The sequence below is a fragment of the Pantherophis guttatus genome, chromosome 6 (genome assembly GCF_059756535.1).
Source record: "Pantherophis guttatus breed Tessera chromosome 6, ASM5975653v1, whole genome shotgun sequence".
Lineage (NCBI taxonomy): Eukaryota > Metazoa > Chordata > Lepidosauria > Squamata > Colubridae > Pantherophis > Pantherophis guttatus.
Genome location: NC_142068.1, coordinates 44,062,019 through 44,084,616, shown reverse-complemented (window position 1 = coordinate 44,084,616; position 22,598 = coordinate 44,062,019). Strand labels below are relative to the sequence as shown.

The following is a 22,598-nucleotide window of genomic DNA, read 5'->3' as shown; positions in this document are numbered from 1 at the left end:
TGGCGCAGTGATTAGGCTGCAGTATTGCAGGTTAACTCTGCCCACTGCAGGAGTTCAATCCTGACCAGCTCAAGGTTGACCCATATTTCCATCCTTCTGAGGTCGGTAAAATGAAGACCCCGATTTTTGGGGACAGTATGCTGAGACTATAAAGTGCTGTAAAGTGTAAAAAAGGAATTTAATGTAAATCCTGAAAGTAATTTTTGTTTCAGATCATATAAGGAGTTTAAAAAACTCTATACTGTTAGTCTGTATATGGGAAATTGTTGTTCTCTGGCTAACCAGTGTTGTATTGGAGAAGCGCCAAAATATCCTTGCTTTTTTTCCCTTAGGATCTCCTACGACGTGACATCCTCTATTATAAGAGTCGGATCAACATGGATCTTATGGAGATTCTGGACGCGGAAGATGGAAAGGATAAAGATTTCAATATTACTATTAAAAATGCATTCAAACTGCATTGCCAGGACACTGAAGAAGTCCATTTATTCTGTGCAAAGAAACCAGAACAGAAGCAACGCTGGCTCAAGGCATTTGAGAATGAAAGGAAGCAGGTTCAGCTTGACCAGGAAACAGGTATGCAATAGCCATGAACTATCATTGGGAACCACTATGCTGTGAATGTCTTTCATTGAAGTTTCCTATACCTTGTCTATGGAAATTCTGAGTCATCCAGGTCATGGTTGTCCTTAAAAAAAGGTGTTTTTTAAAGAGGCCACTGGACCTTCTGGTTCAGCTCCAACTTCTCAATGAAAGAATAAGACAGATCAATTTCACAATTACTTGGAAAGTCCAGTGGACTCTTGAAAAAGCACCTTTGGGTTTCCTATACTTTAACTATGTATTAAATTCTTAAAATGTTCCCACTTCATTATTGACTCTATATTCTCAAGAGTCACAAAATTTCTATCACATCTAATTTTTGAATTTTTCCTAATCTTACTGAAGTGCTTATCTTAGAAATCTAGCTTTGCAGAGTATTCATAAGTAAAAGATAGAGAACAGCGGTCCTTAATATGCTGCTGAGTTACCAGTGACTAGGGCAAACTGAAAATTAATTATGACTCATCCTTGTTATGATTGCCATACCACCTCAGTAGTCATGTGATTGCATTTCGTGTGCTTGGCAACTGATGACATTTATGTGATGTTTTTTGCTATTTTTTGGCAAAAAAAAAAATGAATTCAGATTTATGATCACATGGTTTGCTTAGCAACCAAGGTGATTCACTTAATGGCCATCATAAAAATGGTTCTGAAATTGAGTCCAGTCACATAATGACTCAACTTACAATTGCCACAGTTTAAGACCAAAATTTTGGGCTCAGTTATGATCATAAATTGAGGACTACTTGTATGGCCAATGATGAGGAATGCTGAGAGTTACAATTCAGTAAAATCTGGAAAGCCATAGGATTCCCTAAATTAGTATCTTCCAAACTAATGTACTTTCAGACTGTTGGGTCTTAAATCCTAGAATTGCCAGCCAGCCCTGTGAATTGTTAGGCTGACAGGGAATTATAGGGATTATAGGCTGAATATATCTGGAGAAGTTTGAAGAAGACTGCAGTAGCATATCCCCTTTATCTTGTCCCATGGAGACCCATTGCCTGCAGCAACCTTTTAGCCTTACAAATCGAGTTCTTCCTCTTAAAAAATCCTTCCTGAAAACTAGACTGTTTTCTGAACAACTTTAGTCTCATTGTTTCATAGTTTCCATTCCTATCACTTTCCTCCTCAGACCTTAATCTATATTTGTTATACTGCTTGGTATAGTTTCTATTGCATGCATTGGGATTTTCTGCTTGATATGACTCTTGTCCCCGTTTCCCCCACCCCATTGCATATGTTTCCATGACATAGCTAGAAAAGCCGAGTTGGATTAATTCCTCTTTCATCTTCAAGGTTTTTCCATCACTGAAATGCAGAAGAAACAAGCTATGCTTAATGCCAGCAAACAAAATCAGAGTGGAAAGCCAAAAGGCAAGTCAAGAGATATGTCTGCCCCCCTTGTTAACCTCTCCCCTAAAATAAATATCACAGCTCAATGCCCCAAAATTATCTGAGTTAATAGGCTATGATCAGAAGCTGCAGTTTAAAAAAAATCTATTCAAAATCCAAGTAATTACTTTAGAATATTTTGGCTTTATTTGGTGGTGCAGGAATCAGAAAGGTTAACATCTTTGTCAAGCTGAACTTAATTCCAGGTAACCTCAGGGCCATATCCATGTAATTTTCAGGGCTGTAATTTAATTAGGAAACATTTTACCACTGCCTTCTTGGAGAATGTGCTTTTTAACATGTCAGCCTAGGCCAGTGTTTCTTAAACTTGACAACTTTAAGATGTATGGATCAACTTCCAGAATTCCCCGTGACTAGGTTATAGTTATAGTATTCCTTGGACATCCCCCAGACAAATAATAACTAAATTGACTTTGCCTAACTTTTAAGCCTAGATAAGGTTGGCCAGATGCTGTCCCCTGCTGGGACAGCAAAGTCACAGCATTGAGTCTTTTATTGAAAATGGTAATGCATGAAAGATTTTACATCAACTTGATTTTATTGACTTTCTATGTTAAAATGTGAAGATGGAACATTGTGCCACTCACCTCGTACTGAACTGCATATAATTGTCAGCATATTGTTCACCATTGCTTCTTTCTAGACGGCACTTATCTGGAGAAACAGGAGACGTGCAATAAGTACTAAGTTTCTCACATGTCCTTTCCAGGGCCAAGGACAAGCTGCTTAAATTGCATGATAGGCATAAGACCATTAGTAGCCCTTTGAATTGTAGCAGTGATACACTGCAAACTGCATTAACTGGATTCTGCAGTGATACACTGCAAACTGCATTAACTGGATATTAAAAGCATGTTAGTTTCCCCAACTCAGATATGACAAATATTTAATTGCCCGTCTTAAGGAATACTATTTTTCAATTTGACATCCTAATGAAGGGGTGTCAAACTCAAGACCCGCGGGCTGGCTCCGGCCCATAGGATGCTTAGATCTGGCCTGTGGAGCCACCCTGGAAATAGGGACCAACCTGCAGTGCCTCTGCCAGTGAAAATGGGCTCCCGAGCTCCGTTTTTGGCTCTTGCAACCTTCTGCTGGTGAAAACGGAGCTCAGGAGGCCCCTCTTGAGCTCCGTTTTCACCAGCAGAGGGTTGCAGGAGGCCTTCGCAGCTGGAAATGGAGCTCGGGATCCCGTTTTCGCTGGCACAGTGTTCAGGCTGCCACAGGCGTTCCCGACATGAGTGACATTGAGCGGGCCATGCCCGCCCTGGCCACCCCCAGCCCCAGCCCCCTGAGGTCAAACACAACCCTGATGCGGCCCTCAATGAAATAGAGTTTGACACCCCTATTCTAATGTGTTTTGCGTTCTTTTACAACCTAATAATTAGGCCCACATCCTAGAATAGCTATTACTATTCTGGCACTCTCCAAATGCACAACAAATGCAACTTCAATGGGAGTTGCAATCCCACTACATCTAGAGGTGTGAGAATGAAGAAGTCTGGTAAATAAAGTTTTGAGAGAAATAACTGAGAAACAACCTGCAGAGGATGTAATCCTCCCCCTTTCTTCCCATGTATTCACAGTAACGGCCTGCTGCTTAAGAACAGTGCTTAAAGCATCAGATTGCAATTTGGGTAAAAAAAAGCATATTGAGAATGGGACACTCCTGTTCTCAGAGGAGGCAGAGCAGAAGATACAACTATAAAATATATTTTTTTTCTTTGCTCAGCAGTGATCACTAGGACGTACTATGATTTCTTGATGCGCCAGAAACACCCTACTTTGCCTACAAACCTTCCCCAGCAGCAAGTCTTCATGCTGGCAGAGCCCAAACGCAAACCTTCAAACTTCTGGCAGAATATCAGCAGGCTGGCACCGTTTCGAAAATGAGGGGAAGCAGCCTGACCTTGTGCCTGAATCCCTTTTGAGACAGCACTTTACGCTTCTGTCCTGCAAGCCTAAGCACTGCCTCCACCTCTGGCTTAGCATCCTCTCCCTCCCGACTCCTTTCCTTTGGATCAACTGGAAGAGCTTCAAAGTGTTATGATCTTCTTGTGTATGTGTGCATGTGTGTATGTCGATGAAAATGAACTCAGACTGCCCATACACCTAGGAGAAGACGGATGTCAGAATATTTTTTTTTAATTCCTTATTGTCCCTTTTATTCTGGACCGCCCTTCCATCTGGGAACCTTTATTTGGGGATTTGAAAAGACTGACAGCAAAAGACAACAGTAGATGAGCAGCTACCACCACTTCTCGGTCATTTGCTCTGAGCAGCTATTTGACATGCTTACTGGTGCCCATTATCCTGATGAGGTTCTCCCTTCCTCCTACCCAAATTTTCAGAAATCCAGAAAAGCCTGAGCATTCCCAGAGATCAAACGGCACCTTCTCTTATGTCAAACAGCTGATCTGGAACCAGTACTTGATTAACCAAGCTGAGGTGTGGCTAAGAGCCAGGACATTTGTAGCCTAATTGAGTTAATGTATATAGGAGAGGGGAAATGAGCCTAAATTACCTTTTAATTTCTTTTACTTTCTCATAGCTCCTGGCCAACAATACTTTTTTTTCAATGTTTATAAAATGTTTATTTATGTAACAGTGCAAATAACTGTATTTTGTAAATTTGTAATCTGTCTTGTCAGGTTTTAACTTGATGCCTCTTTTGCCTCTTCTTTTCCACTGAAGAAAGCCAATATTTGGAAGCCTATATCAACCTTCCACAACTTGATGTCCTCCCAATGTGTGGAAGTCCCATTCCAAGAATTCCAAAATAGGTGCAGTGAGGTTTTGTGGATTCTGGGAGTTACAGTCCAGACATATCTAGGAGACACAATATGGAAGAAAGGTTGACCTATATTCCTAAAGATACAATACGTATATTTATCTAAAGATTAATTTCAGGCATGCCAGGCACTTACAAACTAAGCAGTATTATTTGGAACTATGGTATATCACCTATGCAACACTCTGCAGAGGAGGTGAGGGTGCTTAAGAGAAGACAGGAACACAGATTCGCCAATTTTTATGGAGAGTGTATTTTCAGATACTAACCACTTGAAAATTGATGGCATTCTCTCTCTCCATATAATCTTTTGATTAGATAAAAGATTTGCCTTACAATAGTGAAATAGATAGAAGCCATAACTGACTGAATCCCATTGTTTAGGGATTTTCTGGTACTGTGAAATTAAAAGTGAAGAACCCAACCTACCCTGGCATGACATTACTCCAGGGCAGTGAACATTCAGCAGTGTGATGCAAAAAGTTGCAGGGTCCAACTGTAGCTGACCAGCCTTCAGTTATAGAAAGCTAGAAGCATGTACAGAATCATTCTTGCACTTTCTCTTTCCCTCTTTGGAGGGGGTTACATTTAATTTCATAAAGAAAATTGTAAAACTGACTTTTACTCAGTGTCTCTTTTTTTCTTATGCAGAAATGTCTTGTAACCCAAAAAGCATATCCTTTGCATTTGATTATCTTTAAATGAACAACTACTGGTAGTAGTTTGCCTTGGAGCAATCAGCAGTTTTTATTTTCTACAAGGTACATACTTGTGTTTAGTGTGTATCATTATGTATCTGTAGTTCTACATATTGAAATGGTAGACCTCTCTGTTTCATTCCAGACAATATGGGAAAGGGTAGAATAACAGAAGCATATATCCAGAATTTCTAGGCAGTCAAAGCTCCTCATCTTTTACCTTAAAAAAAGTAATATAAGGATAAACTAACATCTGGTCATGCTGCATCTCAAATAGCAATCATGTTAATTATGCAGGTCATTCACCCTTGTGTTAGTATATGAATACATACTGTACATCAGCATACAATTTCAAAAAATCCACAATGATCAGGGAAAGTTGCAAAGATAATGGCCAGGTATTTTGTCTTTGAATTAGCACTCAATTGTCACAACCACATGGACATAATCATATTGTTTTCTTGGTCATAATGCAGAAGAGAATCACCTGTTTTCTAGGGTACCTATTCAGTCCAATCTATAGTCCTAGAATTCCTTCCATCCTTTACTCAAATGATAATCGGGGCTGAGATTTACTATTTTTTTTTTACGTTAGCTACCTTCATACAGGTGCTATGTCCTGCAATGTTAACACAATATGTTTAGCTTGAAAGCTTGTTCAGTAGGCACATATGCCATAAACACACTTATCAGATGTTTTAACCATTCTTTGGGACTTTTCTGGTTGCCTAAACCTACTACTATCTGGAAATTAGGAATTGTAGTCTATAACAAAACATTCCAGTTTTCCAAAACCTAGTGGTCTTTCTGATTAGAATGACATAATGAAGCATAAAGCTAATTAAACTGTGATGTGGGAGGGAGAGCGTCCATGCACTTAACTGAGCTTTTTAGTTTAGTATGTTGCATGAACACAGCCCATAAAGATAATACGCTGAGGTTGCAGTTTAATCACTCAAGAATACAGCTAGTAGTCAAAAGCTGCGTGATGCTAGTGTCCTGTCCCAAGGTATTTTAATATTCGTATAGTTATGTTAAAACCTCAAGTCATTGATTGCTTCTACAATAGAGACAAATAACAGATGGAAGTCTACTGACTCAGGTGAAACTTCCAAATTGATCAGCATGATGTTTTAACAATGCTACAATTTGACATTTTTTTTTTTTAAAAAAAAGCTACCATACACACACATCATAAACATTGTTCTGAGATTATCTGGAAATAAGACAGATTTCAGAACAGTGATTTTTCATTTAAATGGAAATAATTTATTGTGTTTTGTTTGGATAATTTTGACAATTATATACATGAATTTACAAAATATCTCTTGCAGGAAAAGGGGAAAATATATACTTGTCTAATTAGGTAAGAACATTAAACTGTTCTTCAGAAATCCTTACCAAAAATAGGATAAAGTATGAATCTCAAGTTCTCCATATTGTCAGAAAAGAGATCTAACTGAAAAAAATTCTCTAGAATGACTTACGGTATTAGAGGCTACAATGTAGAAAATTAATTTTAGTTGGAAGCATTTCTCAAATTTAAAGCATTTCATGACATCATGTAATACTGTATGAAATATATTACTGGTTTTAGTTTACAGAGCAAGCAAGCAAACTAAATTTGGGATGGAGTGGTATTATAATTGCAAGGCTATAGCCTGCTATAAGGCAAGGCTATAAACTGCTCTATATAATAATCAGATGTGAAGAAATGTGAAATAAAACCATTAACACATAGACCAGTTATTTTTGCTTGCTGCTTATCTTTCAAAGTCCTGACCGGTGATCTGACAAGCTTATTGCTTTGCCACATCAGTTTCACCTCATGTTCTTCTAAATAGATGAGTTTAGCATTATTTGTATCAAATAAGGAGTGGGGCAAATAATTGGTTCACTCTTACTTGGCTTTGAGCAGACTTTGCCTTGAATTCTAGGCCTCACACATTTAAAGGATTCAGAGAAATCAGAACAGGTTCAGGGAAAGATGATGAAATCAAGTCCTATGAAGAGGTTGAAAGAGCTGGGTGTGTACAGCCTTGAGAAGTTGACAGATGGAGATACAGTGGCATTTTTCTTATGAGATGAGCAGTTATATAAATTAGATAAATGTCACACTCAAGTGACATGAACTCTGAATTCTCATTAGAGTGCATGGTATGAAACAGACGTAAATTACAGGAAGGCAGATTGTTAGAAAAAGTTTTCATTTGACAAGAACCAATTACCTGGAGGGTAGTGGGTTCTCTCTATTGGGTATTTCAGTGAAGTTTAGGTATGCCTCTTTCTGGAATGCCCTAATTTAAATCCCTACCCTGAATAGGCAGTTGAACTTACTGACCTAAATTATTCCTTCCAATACCAACTCTCCCTTCCCAACTTTCATTAAACATGGCAAAATTATAACAGTTCTCTAAAAGTATGTGAAATTTAAAATTAAAACATTTACTAATCTCACTTTAACATTATTCTTTCAATTAAACTTACAACTTGTTTTAAAATTTTATGGATAGTGTAAGACAGCAAGTGTGATCTGAATCAAACTCCTGTTGCTCAGTAAATTAGAGGCAGGCAATGTGAATTCCTTCAGATGTTTTAAATCACAATTCCCACAATCCATTGTTGCTTTGCTGGCTGAGGCTAATGGCAATTGTAATCCACAATGTGTAGAATGTGCCAAATTGCCTGTCAGGGATGAACAGTTTCTAGCACAGGGCATATTAAAAAGCCTAAACATAATTTAACATTATTTTTGAGGATTGTAGTTGCAAAAGAAAAACAACAACAATAAGCAACACAGTCAATCTTTATTGAAAACTGAAGTATTAATACATAACAATTCCTGTTACATAAACGTGCTTTTAAGAATTTAACTCTGAGCTCATCTACTCATTCGATTGTATAATAAAAATGAATTTTACACAATTGGCTCAGAATGGAATTGCCACTCCTATGTGTTGATGCAAAAGATGTGATGCTTTAAACTTCTGGAAGACAACATTGACCTAAACTTGGGAAAAAGTACCAATACAACTGTTTTAAGACAGTTTTTTTTTTTAAAAAAAAAGTTATATAAAAAGGAAACCTGTGCCTATTTCATAACAACACTATTACTGGGGCCTCTTGCACTTCTGTTGCATGCATTCCACTTTTCACCCCACAAGGGCAGCCAATAATAGCACTACAATAAAAATCCCACTAACAAATCCATTCTACTAAAAACAAGTTTGTACAGCAGCAAGCTAAGTGAAGCTTCCACAGTTTGCTTGCTAAGTGCTCAAAAGTCGTATCAGATTAGCAAAAGTCATAGAGATACCGATGACAGGGAATTGGAAGTCAAACTATTCAGACTATCTTGGTATGTTAAATTGGCTCCTGATATTGGGATGCTCAAATATTTCCATGTCATTTTAGAAAGAGTGCCCATTTCAAATAGCCACCTCAGCATCTCATAAATACCAATGTCTTCAGCAGGCTGAAGAGACAATTCAAAATTCTGATAATACAACCTCTCTCCAGTTACTTGTCGCTTGCTGCCTTTCAATCTCTACTGTCTGGCAGCTTGAACAAGAATTAGATGTTTAATATAAATGCAGCTCCCTTGCCTGCACTGCTGTCTCCCTTTTGTTATTATTCCACGTGGATGAGATTGTTAGATATTTTGAGAAGGAATGACTACACAGAGGAAAAAGTCAAGAGGAAAGGCCAAGTGCAAACAAACTCTATGCACAGGTTAAAAACAAATTGGGGCTCAGTGTTTGCAGGCAGAGACAGAAAGAGAATATGCTAAATTAGCAAACAACCTAATACAGAATGTAATATTAAACTTCACTGTCAGAAAATAATTATCAATACCTATTTTATTTCTTGTCCCAGAATAGACCCTTAGTGGTGTTGGGTGTCTGCTTCATAGTATCAACACAACAATGCAATACAAACTAGTTGAAAATGTTTTGTTCCCCTGCATTTTGACTGTAACAAAATTAACTTACACAACCAAGCAATAAGAATGCTCAGTAGAAATGCATAGGAACAAAAGCTTTTCCTAATAAATTCAAAATTCTCCACTGAAGTTAAAATTACTTTGCAATGGTCATGGAATATTAACTATATTATGGAGCCTGTGCCAAGTTTTAGTCATGAGAAATTAAAAACTCTGCTCTCACTGGGTTACATTTCAGGAATCCAAATAAAGCAAAAAACCTTCTTCCCTCCATTATCTCCATCGTGGCATCAAGACATATTTCGTGGTAATGTATGAGCTTCTCAGAGTATTTCAATGTATGTCTACAGTAATATTTTAGTTATACATTTATTACCTCAATTAATATTTAGTTTCATGTCAGTTGGTTAGCATTAATACCACTGATTACATCTACAAGTTTCTTGGCCAAATATAAAGTATCTGTAGAATGTGTCTATTTTGCTATTTTTTTTTTTTAAAAAAAAGACACTTCAAATATTGTGTTATATAGTTTGAGAATGTCTCCTAAACAATGCCTTCAGTATTATTTAAAAACATAGCCTTTCAAATTAAACTCAGATCTTTTGTTTTCTTTGTTATTGCTGTAATATGTTACTGTATTCCCCTCTAGAGGCTGCATTTGTTTGGAAGCAGCTTGATTGGAGCCTTGTCTCTGCTGCATCAACCTCCTTTAAAGGTTTCGGAGGAGTTTCAATGCAACCACATACTAAGAATTAGAGGCTTTACCTCCCCCACCCTCCCATACAGGAATTCTAAATAGGGAACTAACAGCCAGAAGGAGAAAAAAATCCACAATATCCCCTGTCTAATACATCCATTTGAAGTACAAACTTTGTTTCATAGTCATGCTTTTTTAATTATTTGCAACAATATACCAAGCTATATACATCCTCTCATCACTGTGCTTTTGGTTACTTTCCTACTGATGCTATCGGAGGTATGGACTTATCTCCAATAAAATATCATTGCCCCATCCCCCCCCTCCCCCAAATTCTGGAAGGTGCAGTAATTTTTGCAAGTACTACTACTCCTCAAGGGACAGCATAGTACTAATCCTCCATTGCAGATGAATCCCATAACACAACTCAGAAAAAAGTGCTCAAAGTCGGATTACCTAAAAGCTGTTACTACGGTATCACTGTATTTAAAAAACAAACCAACCAACCAAGGAAGTATCTAGAAACTGAAAATTGAGAAGAATCAAGTACAATTTATCTTTACCATTTACAAAGTGCTGCATTAGCTATAGACTTCAGGACATTTATATAAAGACATAAGCTTTTATTTATTTTCAACATGTCCCTGGCAAAACTATTTTTCAAAATTCACATCTGTGATAAATGCAAGAAACATTTAACTTTAAAAGCCTGCTACACTGGTTAAGTGTCCGTACTGAATAATCATTAAGTTTAAGGAGCACTCTTCAGAATGATGACAACTTCACAAATGGAGTAATAGCTAAGCAGACCCAAATGGCAAGAATGAATTTGCTTGTTCTATTGATACAGAACTTTCTCAGCTGCAATAAGTGCTAAAGATTAAAATGTAAGAATACATACAATTATGTTGTGTCACTGGCATTTGGATACATGTGTCATATAATGATCCAAAGAAAATACATTTTAAGTAAAATGAAACCAAAAAAAGAGTATGTTATTGTTTAAACATCATAAGGGCCGTTTCAAAGGGATTTTAGGCACAGAAGATTCTTGCCCAGAGGAAAAAAAAATAGAATGGTAGTACTAAAATCAGTTTCCAAGTTACATATAAGTAGTTGTAACATCTGATTTAAAAACTTATCATCCCAATGTTAGGATGCTGTTTCACAATTAAAAAACACCAACAACTTGCAAATATTTTACCAATACTATAAACTAATCTACAAATGTTAACTTTAAAAGGGAACATTTTAATCTTTGACTACACTATTTATTGCAGACAGGAAATACTGGGGGAAATAATAATTGGTGCCAATTCAAAGAAAGCCCTTGATTGCTTTTAGCACTGAAATTAAAGCCTAAAATAAAATTTTTAAAATCCCATAATAATTTTGGTACACAAACTGGTTCCAAGACTAGCCCTATATTGCCACAGCATTGACTGAGGTACTTCTACAAAGACTCAAAGCTGTAGGCAAGGAGTTCAGAAGTGGTTCGCTGCAATGAAATACTGCATCTGTTTTCTTAATTTCACTTTTTCCAAATGCAATTTAGGAGGTAAAAAAGTATATGCCCAAGATTATGCCAAAAGATTATCACCAACAAGAATCTTTGTACTTGATCACTTTTGAATTTAGTCCTACTTTTTATGTAAATGTATATTCTAACATTTGCTTCCACACTTGGTTCATATCCATGCTGCAAGGAAAATAAGCCAATAAAATCATTTAATTAGTTTGCTCCCCTTTAATATATCAAAAAGGACATTTTTCTTCAGAATATGTTGAATTCTTTTCTATTGAAATGTTGATATGACTATGCTTTTACAAAAGAAAACTGCTCAAACTATCAATCTGGCCAAGATTAGCCCATTTTTGTTGGAGGGGTGGACCTGAACAAAATTGAATGAAATTCTATTTACCAGCAGTGTGGCAATCATTGACATCAATCACTTAAGACTGTTCTGGGAGGTAAACCATTACATGGATGATTTTCCACCAAACATTCCAATGATGATTAATGAATTAGATAGGAAAAATATCCTAACTGTATTTTTCCTGTATGTTTTTGTCCTTGAGAATGTCCATAACACTGAATCCAAAAAGTGGAAATGGAAAGAACTTACAAATAACAAATGGTTCCTTTGCAAGATTTCTTCAGTCACAGAACCAGAAAGAAAAACACTGCCAATTTTTTCTCCCTTTACCTGGTGACTTAAAAGGTTAACACACTTGCCAATGTAGAATGATGAAAAAAAAAATCACTGCCACAATTCTACCTCTTTAAGACCCTGCAAACATTACAACAGTGCATTAGTGATATAAACTGTAAAATACTTTTCGGCTTGTTTGGATTTTGCATATGACAATTTTTGCATCAGTCAGAGCAGGTAGGTTGAGCAAGCTTTGCGAGTTTTAGACATGCATTCAACTAGATATGAATCAATAAATTTATACTCCCTTTAATCATTATAATTAGCTAAAAATTGCAAGACAGTCCACAAAACAGGATTTGCTTTAAGACTAACTGCTGGAGTTCCAAGATGTAAGATATGCAGCACTGGGAAGTCTTCAGTGGAATTAGTGTTTAGCAAAGGATTGCAAGCATTCAGAAGAAACAAGTCCTGGTTGGAGGCATGAAGGCTTCAGCACCAACTTTTAAACCTCAGTTACTTGATTGCATATCTCCCATCTTCAAATCTATATTCAAAAGGAAGAGGAAAAAAAGAGCTAAGCATCCAGTATGACTTTTGATAGTCCTACATTAGAAAATCATTACGGCTATAAATGTATTAATACTTACACTGGGTAATGGTAATCACCACTGTGGGGGCACATAACTATAGGTTGGAGTTCCTGGAGCTCGATAAGTGGGCATTGTAACTTGGTGGGGGGCTACGGGAGTTGGGGAATGTGTTGTCAACAAGGTACCTGGGGAGGAAAAAATATTTCCATGCTTAATTGCTTCATAATTAGCACTCTTCATTGTTTATAAATAATTTGGAAGTTGGCATAGCCACCAGAATTTGTTACAGAACTTAAAGAAATTAGACTGTCGTTCTGTTTTTGTTTCCCCCGCATTTTGTATCAGTCTTCCATAGCCTATGTCTTACAAATATTTTAGGACTATAATTCCCAATTAAAATGGTATTAAGGCATGGCACAAAATTAAATTCACTTCTTGCATTACCATGTTAAAACTTCTTTCTGCACTTTGACAGACAACCAATAAATAAATATTCTACAAATGAGAATATTAGGAGTCCTCCACTTATGACCACAATTGAGCCTAAAATTTCTGTTGCTAAGTGAAACATTTTTAAGTGAATTTTGCCCCATTTTGCCACGGTTGTTAAGCCAATCACTGCAGTTGTTAAATTAATAACACAGTTGCTAAGTGAATCTGGCTTCTCCATTGACTCTGCATATCGGAAGGTTGCAAATGGTGATCACATGACCCTGGAACATTACAAACATCATAAATATGAGTCAGTTGCCAAGTATCTGATTTTTTATTGCATGGCCATGAGGATGCTACAATGGTTGTTTGTGTGAAAAACGATCACAAGTCACTTTTTAAATGCCTCTGTAACTTCAAATGGTCATTAAACGAACTGTTGTAAGTCAAGTAACTACCTGTACTTAGTGTACAATTGGCTTGTGAGGGTCACTGACACAGAAGGACCTGCATTTTAAAATGTGTTTGATAGTCAAAGGATTAGTTACAAGAATAAAAAATGTTAGCGCTATGTGCCAAAGAGATTATCTGTTTACCAATGGTTGTCTGAGAATTTATATGTAGCAGCCAACTGGCCACATTAATAGGTATCAAGTGCTCTATAACAACATATCTATATAGCATATCACAGGCTTTTGGAATAAAAGAAAATTCACTTACCTGCAGACATTGCCATTGTGGTCCCAGCCACCATTCCCATGGTGACACCATTTCCTCTGGGAGGTGGAATTGGTGCTGGATACATAGTTGCAGGCATTCCATTGGGCTGCACAACTGTAGTGTGATGGATTACGTGGGGTGGTGCTGCATATAAAGGCTGTGTATAGTAAGTGCCTTGCTGTTGAAAAAAATGGTTGGTTTACTAAAATTCTTTCCAGTACTATTGATATATACTAAAAGGCCACACGGTTTCAAGGAAATGCCATTATTTTATTACACATCAGGTATGAGTCGGACCCTTCAAAAAGGAAAAAAAAAAAAAAAGAACTGATTACTGTTCATCAGTAATAATGAGTTTTCAGTTCTCTCAAAACCATTCCTGATTAACTGCTCAATCAATCTGAACTAATTGGGAAGCACAAGCATAATTGCATATTAACCAGGATTGCTGGCTTGTATCTCCAAACAAGCCAGAAACAAGAAGCCAACAATCATGTTGTTTGGAAGACAGATTATCAACTATAAGCCAGAATTCACCAAAATTCTGATTTACAATATATGTATGATTAATTATACCCCCACCCCAAACCAGCACAGTGCTAAGAATCTAGAAAATGGCAGAGTTCCACTTGTTATATAATTAACTCAAACAACAAACATACTCTTTTTACCTGTGCATATGGATTCTGCTGTGGATAGGCACTTCGAACTGGGTATACTGCAGTTTGGTAAGGATTGGGCGACGAAGAATAAGGAGGCACTGTACCACTGGTGGGTGAGCAAGAGACTTTATACGGTGTGCCTGGTGTATAACCTATATTAAAAGAGAGCCAACTATAAACTTTGTGTTTCAATAATTTGTAATATTCATATTATTAAACAGTGAGAAATAGCATAATCCATTTTTTTTCTAGGAAGTTTCTAGGAAGAAACTGCAGCCCACCACAAACTATTATTTATTTATTTATTTAAATTTATATGAATACCCATCTCAACATGATAACTATAGGCAGCTAACAGTTAAAAACACAATGTTACAAAATCACATTAAATAAATAAAAATGGGCAGCTGAAAGTTAAAATAAAAACCCTACAATCATCAGAATAATCATCCTGCAGGCTCAGCCCCCAAGCCCAGTGATGGAACCTCTATAACAAGGGTGTCAAACTTGATTTTATTGAGGGCCGCATCAGGGTTGTGTTTGACCTTGGGGGCCGGGGTGTGTGTGGCCTGCTTGACATCACTCGTGTTGGGGGCACCTGTGGTGGCCCGAACGCTCTGCCAACGAAAACAGGTTCCTGAGCTCTGTTTTCAGCTGAACAGCCTCCTACACCCCTCTGCCAGCGAAAATGGAGGTGGGGGGGGGCGCACAGCCCTCCTGGGCTCCATTATCAGACGCAATGACCTCCTGCAGCCCTCTGCCAGCGCCTTCCCCGTTTTTGCTGGCAGAGGCATCGTGGGTGGGTCTTTCACTGTTTCTATGGGGGGCCCATGGGCCAGATCTAAGCACCCACAGGCCACATCTGGCACCGGACCTTGAGTTTGACACCCCTGCTCTATAAACACAAAGAGAAGAGTAAAATATGTGCAATGATAAAAAAAGTCAAGAAAGTACTCAGCTTTTAATATTTAGAAATGCAAAATAATAAGCACATTGTAAAAAGCATTTTCTATCATTTATTCATCAAATGTTCATGTTGCCTGACTCTCACTGACTCTGGGAGGTTCACAAAATGCATAATAAGTTATGGTATTAAACTACATTTTTGATTACTACTATTGTCATACATTCTGGATTGTTGCCATTGTAAAGTCTGATAAAAAGTATTTACGGGTAGTCCACCAGTTACAAGGGCTTTGGAGACTGGAATTTTCATTGCTAAATTATCCAGTCATAAAGAGCAGCATCACGTGACAACATTGCTTAGTAGCGATAATCCCTGCTGTTGTTGTTAAAATGAGGATCCTGGGTCATTAAGTGAGCATCTCCCTGCAATGTCCTGCTGGCTTCTAACAACCAAGCTAGCACGAAGTTACAAGTCAGGTGGCTTCGAACTAAGTCAGCAGGCAGATAAGTGGTTGCTGAATGGGAGAGGGAGTGAAAGAATGCATATGTGATCAGGAAGGCATGGCACAAGTGCAGTGGGGCTTAGGATGGCTGCTGCTGGGTGGGGGAGTGTGTGTGAGTTACTGGGGAGGTGTGGCAGGAGTTCCGTGAGGCTTGGGGAAGGTGTGTGGATGGAGGAGTGTTATTTCAGGAGGGTGGCAAGGCACAAGCTCAGGCACGGGGAAGGTTTAAGGTCAGTGAGGCTCAGTGAAGGTCACAAATGGCAATCACGGGACCATGGACACTATCATACCGTGTTTTCCCGAAAATAAGACCGGGTCTTATATTTTTGGGGCACACCACTTGCCAAATGGTTCAATCATAATCATGTGATGCGGAGACATTGTGATGTTCACAACTTGGAAGATTGATCGTAAAACTCCTTTTTCAGGGCTGTTGTAGCTTTGAACAGTCACTGAACAAGCAGTCAATAAGAGAGAACTATTTGCACTTCCCTGTGTGTATTAGATTATCTTCATTTGAATCTATTGCATTTTTATTTTTTTCTTAGTGTACAGGGTTCCTCCCTTCCATCCAATTACCTTCTTGTTCTTAACCACTCATATTCCAAATTACAATATGCCATGGTCCTTACCAAATGGCCCCATATAGATCTTTGCCAGTTAATATAGCTTTGGCCAATCAAGGTTTTCATATGAAGTTTTTAGTATGACTGAGAAGGCTGTATTATTTACACTTAGTCAGATCTGTGCCAAAACCAATATGGACAGCAACTGTCAGTTCTGGCAAATTTTGAATAATATGCCACCAACACAACCAAGGCCCAGCTTTACCCCAAGCATGATCACACTATTCCGTGCAAGTTAGGATATTTAATCTAAAAACTAACTTGCAACCCAATATACTGTTGCACACATACCACCAACTTGGAGGTACATACAGTGCAACATTGAACTATTCTTACTGCAGAAGGGTACACATAATGACATTGTTGAAATGCTCTTACTGTTACAATTTTTTTGTTAATATTAAATCAGAATCTGTCTTCCTGTAATTTAAATCCATTATTAAGGATCGTGAGCTCTGGAATATCGGACAACAGTATGACTTCTTCAGTATGACATCCTCTCAGGTATTTGAAGAATACTATTATGCCCCCTCCCCCCCATGTCTTTGTTTCTCAAGGCTAAATATTCCCAATTTCTTCAATATCTCTTCATGGGTCTTAGTTTCTTGTCCCCTGATCATCCGTGTTGCTCTTCTCTGAGCCTGTTCCAGCTTGTCTGAATCCTTTTTAATATGCAGTGATCAGAACTGGACACAATACTCAAAGTGGGGGCCTGACCAAAGAAGAATAAATTACAACCATTACTTCCTCTGATTCGTAAACCATATCAGTGCTGATACATTTAAAAACTGCATCTGTCTTCTTTGCAGTAACACCCCCTCCACCCCGCAGATTCATATTCATAAATGAACAATTCCAGTATTTATTTTACAAGCATTATCATCAAGCCAGGTATTTTCCCATCCTATATCTGTGCATCTGAGTTACTTTTTCTGAAGAACTTTGTATTTATTGCATTCTATTACGTCATTTTCTTTCCTAACAAACTACACTCCTGATTTTTTTCCTATTATATATTAGCTACAGTGCTTATTTTGTGTTATCTAAGTTGACAACCATACTTTCTACTTCAACCACACCCAACTTTCAAATGTAATCATTCAATATCCTAATCAAATCAGATCTAAAGGCCAAGGAAGCTTTCAAACAAAGAGTTATTGATGTGGCTGCAATACTTAAATGTGTCACATCTTTGAAGTGGCTGATTCAACACAAATCAGCTTCTTGGTTAGAAAAATGTTTAAGAAGTTACATGTCTCAACATTTCAGAAGAGCTTTCTCTAGAGCTGAACAACTGAACTCTATGACACATAGGGGATTTCATGGAGTCCCACTTGAAGAAAGACTGTGCATTTGTGGAATATCAATAATTGAACTCACTGAACACATTCTTGTCGACTGCAAACTGTTCTCTGCTGTGTACTTAAGACTCATATTTAAAAACAAAAAAAAAATATAGGGGCACCCAGAGAAACAATATTATTTATTGCAGGGAACTAACCTGCAAATCACTAATAAGACTGCACTCTTCATTTCAAGGCCATTATGAACAAGAGAGAATATCTAGATCAGACTGGGGTTAACTATAGGGGTGATGACTTATTATGAAAGTGTTTTATTGTTTTCTTTGTATTTTTCTATCTGTTTTATATATGATATGGTCAACTGAGTTAATAGTTTCTACAGAACTAGACTGGATCCTGTGCAGTTCATTATTTAGTTCATTCTGATGCAGAATTATTGAGGAACATTCTATGTTTTTTAAGCTAGTTCTATACACCTGTCATACCTTACAGTTCACAATTAGCTTGTTTATCAGAATGTCGTGGTGTCAAATGTTTTGCTGAAGTTAAGCTATATAATGACCACAGTATTCACACAATCTGTTTAAATTTATCAGAAAAATTATCTGGCAAGTACCAGTACCTGTACATGAAAATTCCTTCTATTGTTTTTGAGATGTTTGTAAATAATTTGCTTTACTATTTGTTCTCAATTTTTCAGGTATCAATTCAGACTGAGTGTCAATAATTATACATATTCTCATTTTTGAAGAATGACATCTTTAGTCTTTTTCTAGTTATCTGGCACTTCTGTTTTCTATAAATTAATTTTATAAATGAGGTACTGTATTTCATAAACAGGTAATTTTAATTGGATGTTATTAATGTAACATTTTTTATCGTGGAATCACATAAAAATTTCTGAGATACACTTGAAAACATGCATATATACATAGAGGCAGAAATTTCCAAAATTAAGGTTAACTGTAACTTCATTGACAAAGTGGGGAAGTTATGTATTTAAGTGTATCTACTCTTCCCTTTGGCGTGGACCAGTCTTTAATTTACGATTGTTTTCCATCGAAACAATGTTACATTGTTTTAAAATCACAATGTGTAGTTCCATACCGTTATACCAACAACTGATTGAGGACGCCAGTAAGTGGAACAGAATTCAGTTCATGATGCAGTTAGACCAGATACCTTAGTGCATCCTAATTCATACCTAAACTCCGAATACCCTTAATGTACTAATTCCTTGAACAATCATCATACTCAAACTTAGAGGAATACATTGGGAATACATCAACATATACAGGAAAACCTGCAGTTTTCTTCCTGATAATGGCTAAGTTTTGATCTTATGGGACAGAAAAGAAGATTGAAAAGTTCTGATTATTCCAGTCATTCCATTCAATCCTTTAGGGCTTCCAGTAAAATCCACCCTTGCCAAAATGATTCCTCCTTGTTCTTTGGCCATTGTGTACTTGGGAATCATGGCAATCAGTGGCTGTCATGCTAAACCAAAGAAATTACGGTGAATGTATATCGAGGGCAAAATGGCTCTCAAGGAAGGATTATTTTAAAGTATCGCTGGTTTGATGAAAGAATGCTGCTATGGATATGATCGTAAGTGGGCTTTAGTTTGGCCTGCCCTGATATGACAACTGGCTACTTTGGACGGGAACAAGGATATAATCCAGTTTAAAGTTCAATCTTGTTCCTGACATCCTTGCCTAAAAGACTATTTTGTCAGAACTTAATACATTGCCCAGTGGGAACTTCAACTCAATATAAAACTTGCATTAACAGGAGGCATTCCATAATTGTAACAAAAAGAGGGCTAAAATAGCAAGGTACTCCATCCCTGCTCATAGTTTTAAACTGCTCTCTCCATATCATGAAAAAGAATGACTCTGGGCTCCTGAAAATTGGCTGTATGCTCCTATTATCAAAAATGTAGTGAAAAAGCTATTCTGAAGACAATGCCCATATCTATCCTTTCCAACAAATAATTTGGGGACTCAAATCCCACTTACCAGTGGTGAAATTTGAATAGGTTTGCCACTGGTTTGCTGGTGTGCGCATGCACAGTGCGCACCAAGTGCACGCTTGATGTACACATGTGCGAAAGTGTGCGCATGTGCAGTGCACACCAAGCACACACTGCATGCACACAAAACACACACTGCACATGTATGCATACACAGTATGCACCAAACGCGTGCTTCACACGGAAAAAGGAGGCTTGGGAAGGTAAGTAGAACAGTGGGGGGGGGGCGGAAAACAGCTGTGCCGCGCAATTTAGATTCACTAGAAAGCAGGATTTCCTGCTTTTTAGCAATTTTAAATCGTGCGGCACAGCTGATTGTCGGAAATACCAGTTGGTAGGAATGGGTAACTTTTTTTTTACTACCGATTCGCCTGAACTGGTGCGAACCGGTAGTATTACACCACTGCCACTTACATATAAGCATAGAGCTGTTCCTCTGAGGGTTACCATGCTTTTCTAAACTACAAGATGGACAAATATAACTAATAAAGAAATATACAGCATATTATGACATTTTTCTGCTGCCTTTGTGTTTGACATTTTCAGACATAGAGATCCTGTATTAAAGTATTTGGCTACTTAGTGATTATGTGTCACTTATACTATCACAGATGTCAACATATTCAATATTTGAAATAACTTAGTTTACATTACTGAATGCAGTAGTATCATATACCTGTTTGGAATGTTGGATTTGCTGCAGGATATATATTAGGAGAATAAGCAGGAGCAGCAGCTGCATAGCCCATTGGGAATCCAGCTAAAAGGAACAGTTGAAAGTTATTTTCAGATGTATCAATATTGTACTTGTACTATTATCCAACAAACATAATACTATATTATTTAATGTAATTTCAATCCATAACCAAATAATACTTTATATTTTGTTATATAAAATATATCATTTCAATGCCTGAACTATTTAATTAGCTCATTGATGCGTTTCAAAAAGAGCCTTGCTCAATTGGATACCTTTGCAGCTATGGCTTGCAACTCAGAATTCCCAACAATGGATATGCCATGGAATGCTGAGAACTGGTTCACACATCTAGTGGAAACTGACATTGGGGAAATCCGGTCAAAAATCATCTTTTAACATCTGCAAAAACCTATAGTTTATTGTCCTAATTCTTGTGGAAAACAGTATCATCACGACTTTACATTTTCCATACCAAATAGCATATATACCAAAACTCCTATTTTAAATTTTCATACCCTGTTAAAAAGAAGTTGATGGCACACTCCCAAGTCAATACTTTCTTGAAAGCTACTCAGCTATTCCAATATAGAACTCTCAGATATGCTTGGAATTTGGGGAACTGAGTCCCAATACATCTTGATGCTACCATGTTCAGGAAGACTGTAATCATTCATGCAAACTCAATTCAGAATTGTGATAATCATAGCATCTGATCTGATTAATAAGAAATCACAACAGAAAGTTTTATGAGTTTAAGTTACATACCTGGATATCCAATTCCTTTGGCATTTGCAAAGGGTACCCCAGAAGATCCAGGACTATAAACAGGATTCATGATTTCAATAACTGAAGGGAAAAGTCACACAATTAGTAGACTACAATGCTTTAACAGTATGAATTATTTAAATCTGCTCTCTTCTCTACTATGAATATGAAAATACTAAAAAGCACATCTCTGAAAAAATATTTGAATATCTAGGTAGTAGTGCATCCTGTATTCACAAACAAATATGATTGTGAAAATACTGATATTTGAATAATTTTATATGTACAAGGTAGATCAACTGATAATATCTCTAACAATGCAATTCTGAGACTGATATTTATTCAATCAGATTTCAACAGGACTTACTCTCTCATGACAACTTAGATATAGGGATAGTTATAAATATTTGGGCTTCGTAGGACTTCATAACTGAAAACAAAAAAGTGCTTTACTGGGCAAGCCTATAGTAACTCTCTACAGCTCCTTAGAGCAAACACCTTTTTTTGAAGCACTTTGTGCTTCAGTATGGAAGGCAGCCATCCAATTATAGAAAACAAGCAAATGCTTCAGTAAGTTCCAGAAAGGTATTATATGAGTCCCAAACATGCTCCAAAGTACCTTTCTATATCTGAGTCCAAAGTACTGGATTTTATTAAATATTTGTATAAATTAGTAAACTTAAAATTGCAAATGAGATATTTACAAGTACATTTCACATCAACAGGTAAGCAATTCCTATAATCTGCAAGATTACAGTTGCTATAAAATACTTTTTTAGGAATCGGATTATGGATACTATATACTACCGTACTATTGGCCATGAACCAGTTTTAAGACACAGGAAAGCCTGTATGCGCCCATATACATCATATAACTTAACTTGAAATACAACTACTGTTCCAACACAGAACTCTCTATATTAATATAGTTGTCCTAGTTATGGTTAATATATCACTGAAATATTTAAAATTTTATAGAGTCACAAAAGCCAAATGGATTTAATTATCATGAAATAAATTTTATTAGCTAATTCTGAACATACTATATGTA

The 22,598-nt window shown here is 37.1% G+C and overlaps 2 protein-coding genes across 8 annotated transcripts in view; one reads left to right on the top strand and one right to left on the bottom strand.

Annotated features, from left to right (window-relative positions):
* ARHGEF4 (Rho guanine nucleotide exchange factor 4) overlaps window positions 1-5,428 on the top strand; it is a 180,322-nt gene extending 174,894 nt beyond the window's left edge. For 4 of the 7 annotated variants that reach the window (XM_034439789.3, XM_087872758.1, XM_034439792.3 and 1 more), the window contains 3 exons: window positions 333-576; window positions 1,906-1,983; window positions 3,752-5,428. In XM_034439789.3, coding sequence (XP_034295680.2) covers window positions 333-576; window positions 1,906-1,983; window positions 3,752-3,912 — 483 coding nt within the window. In that variant the 3' untranslated portion in view covers window positions 3,913-5,428. The remainder of the gene's footprint in view (window positions 1-332; window positions 577-1,905; window positions 1,984-3,751) is intronic. The other 3 variants (XM_034439791.3, XM_087872759.1, XM_087872760.1) reach the window with 1 other exon arrangement.
* A 2,868-nt stretch (window positions 5,429-8,296) lies between these two features.
* Window positions 8,297-22,598, bottom strand: part of FAM168B (family with sequence similarity 168 member B) — an 18,942-nt gene continuing 4,640 nt past the window's right edge. Inside the window, exons 2-7 of the mRNA XM_034439798.2 lie at window positions 21,548-21,628; window positions 20,759-20,842; window positions 14,721-14,863; window positions 14,050-14,227; window positions 12,955-13,082; window positions 8,297-12,851 (exon numbers count right to left, since the gene is read on the bottom strand). Coding sequence (XP_034295689.1) covers window positions 12,970-13,082; window positions 14,050-14,227; window positions 14,721-14,863; window positions 20,759-20,842; window positions 21,548-21,617 — 588 coding nt within the window. The 5' untranslated portion in view covers window positions 21,618-21,628 and the 3' untranslated portion in view covers window positions 8,297-12,851; window positions 12,955-12,969. The remainder of the gene's footprint in view (window positions 12,852-12,954; window positions 13,083-14,049; window positions 14,228-14,720; window positions 14,864-20,758; window positions 20,843-21,547; window positions 21,629-22,598) is intronic.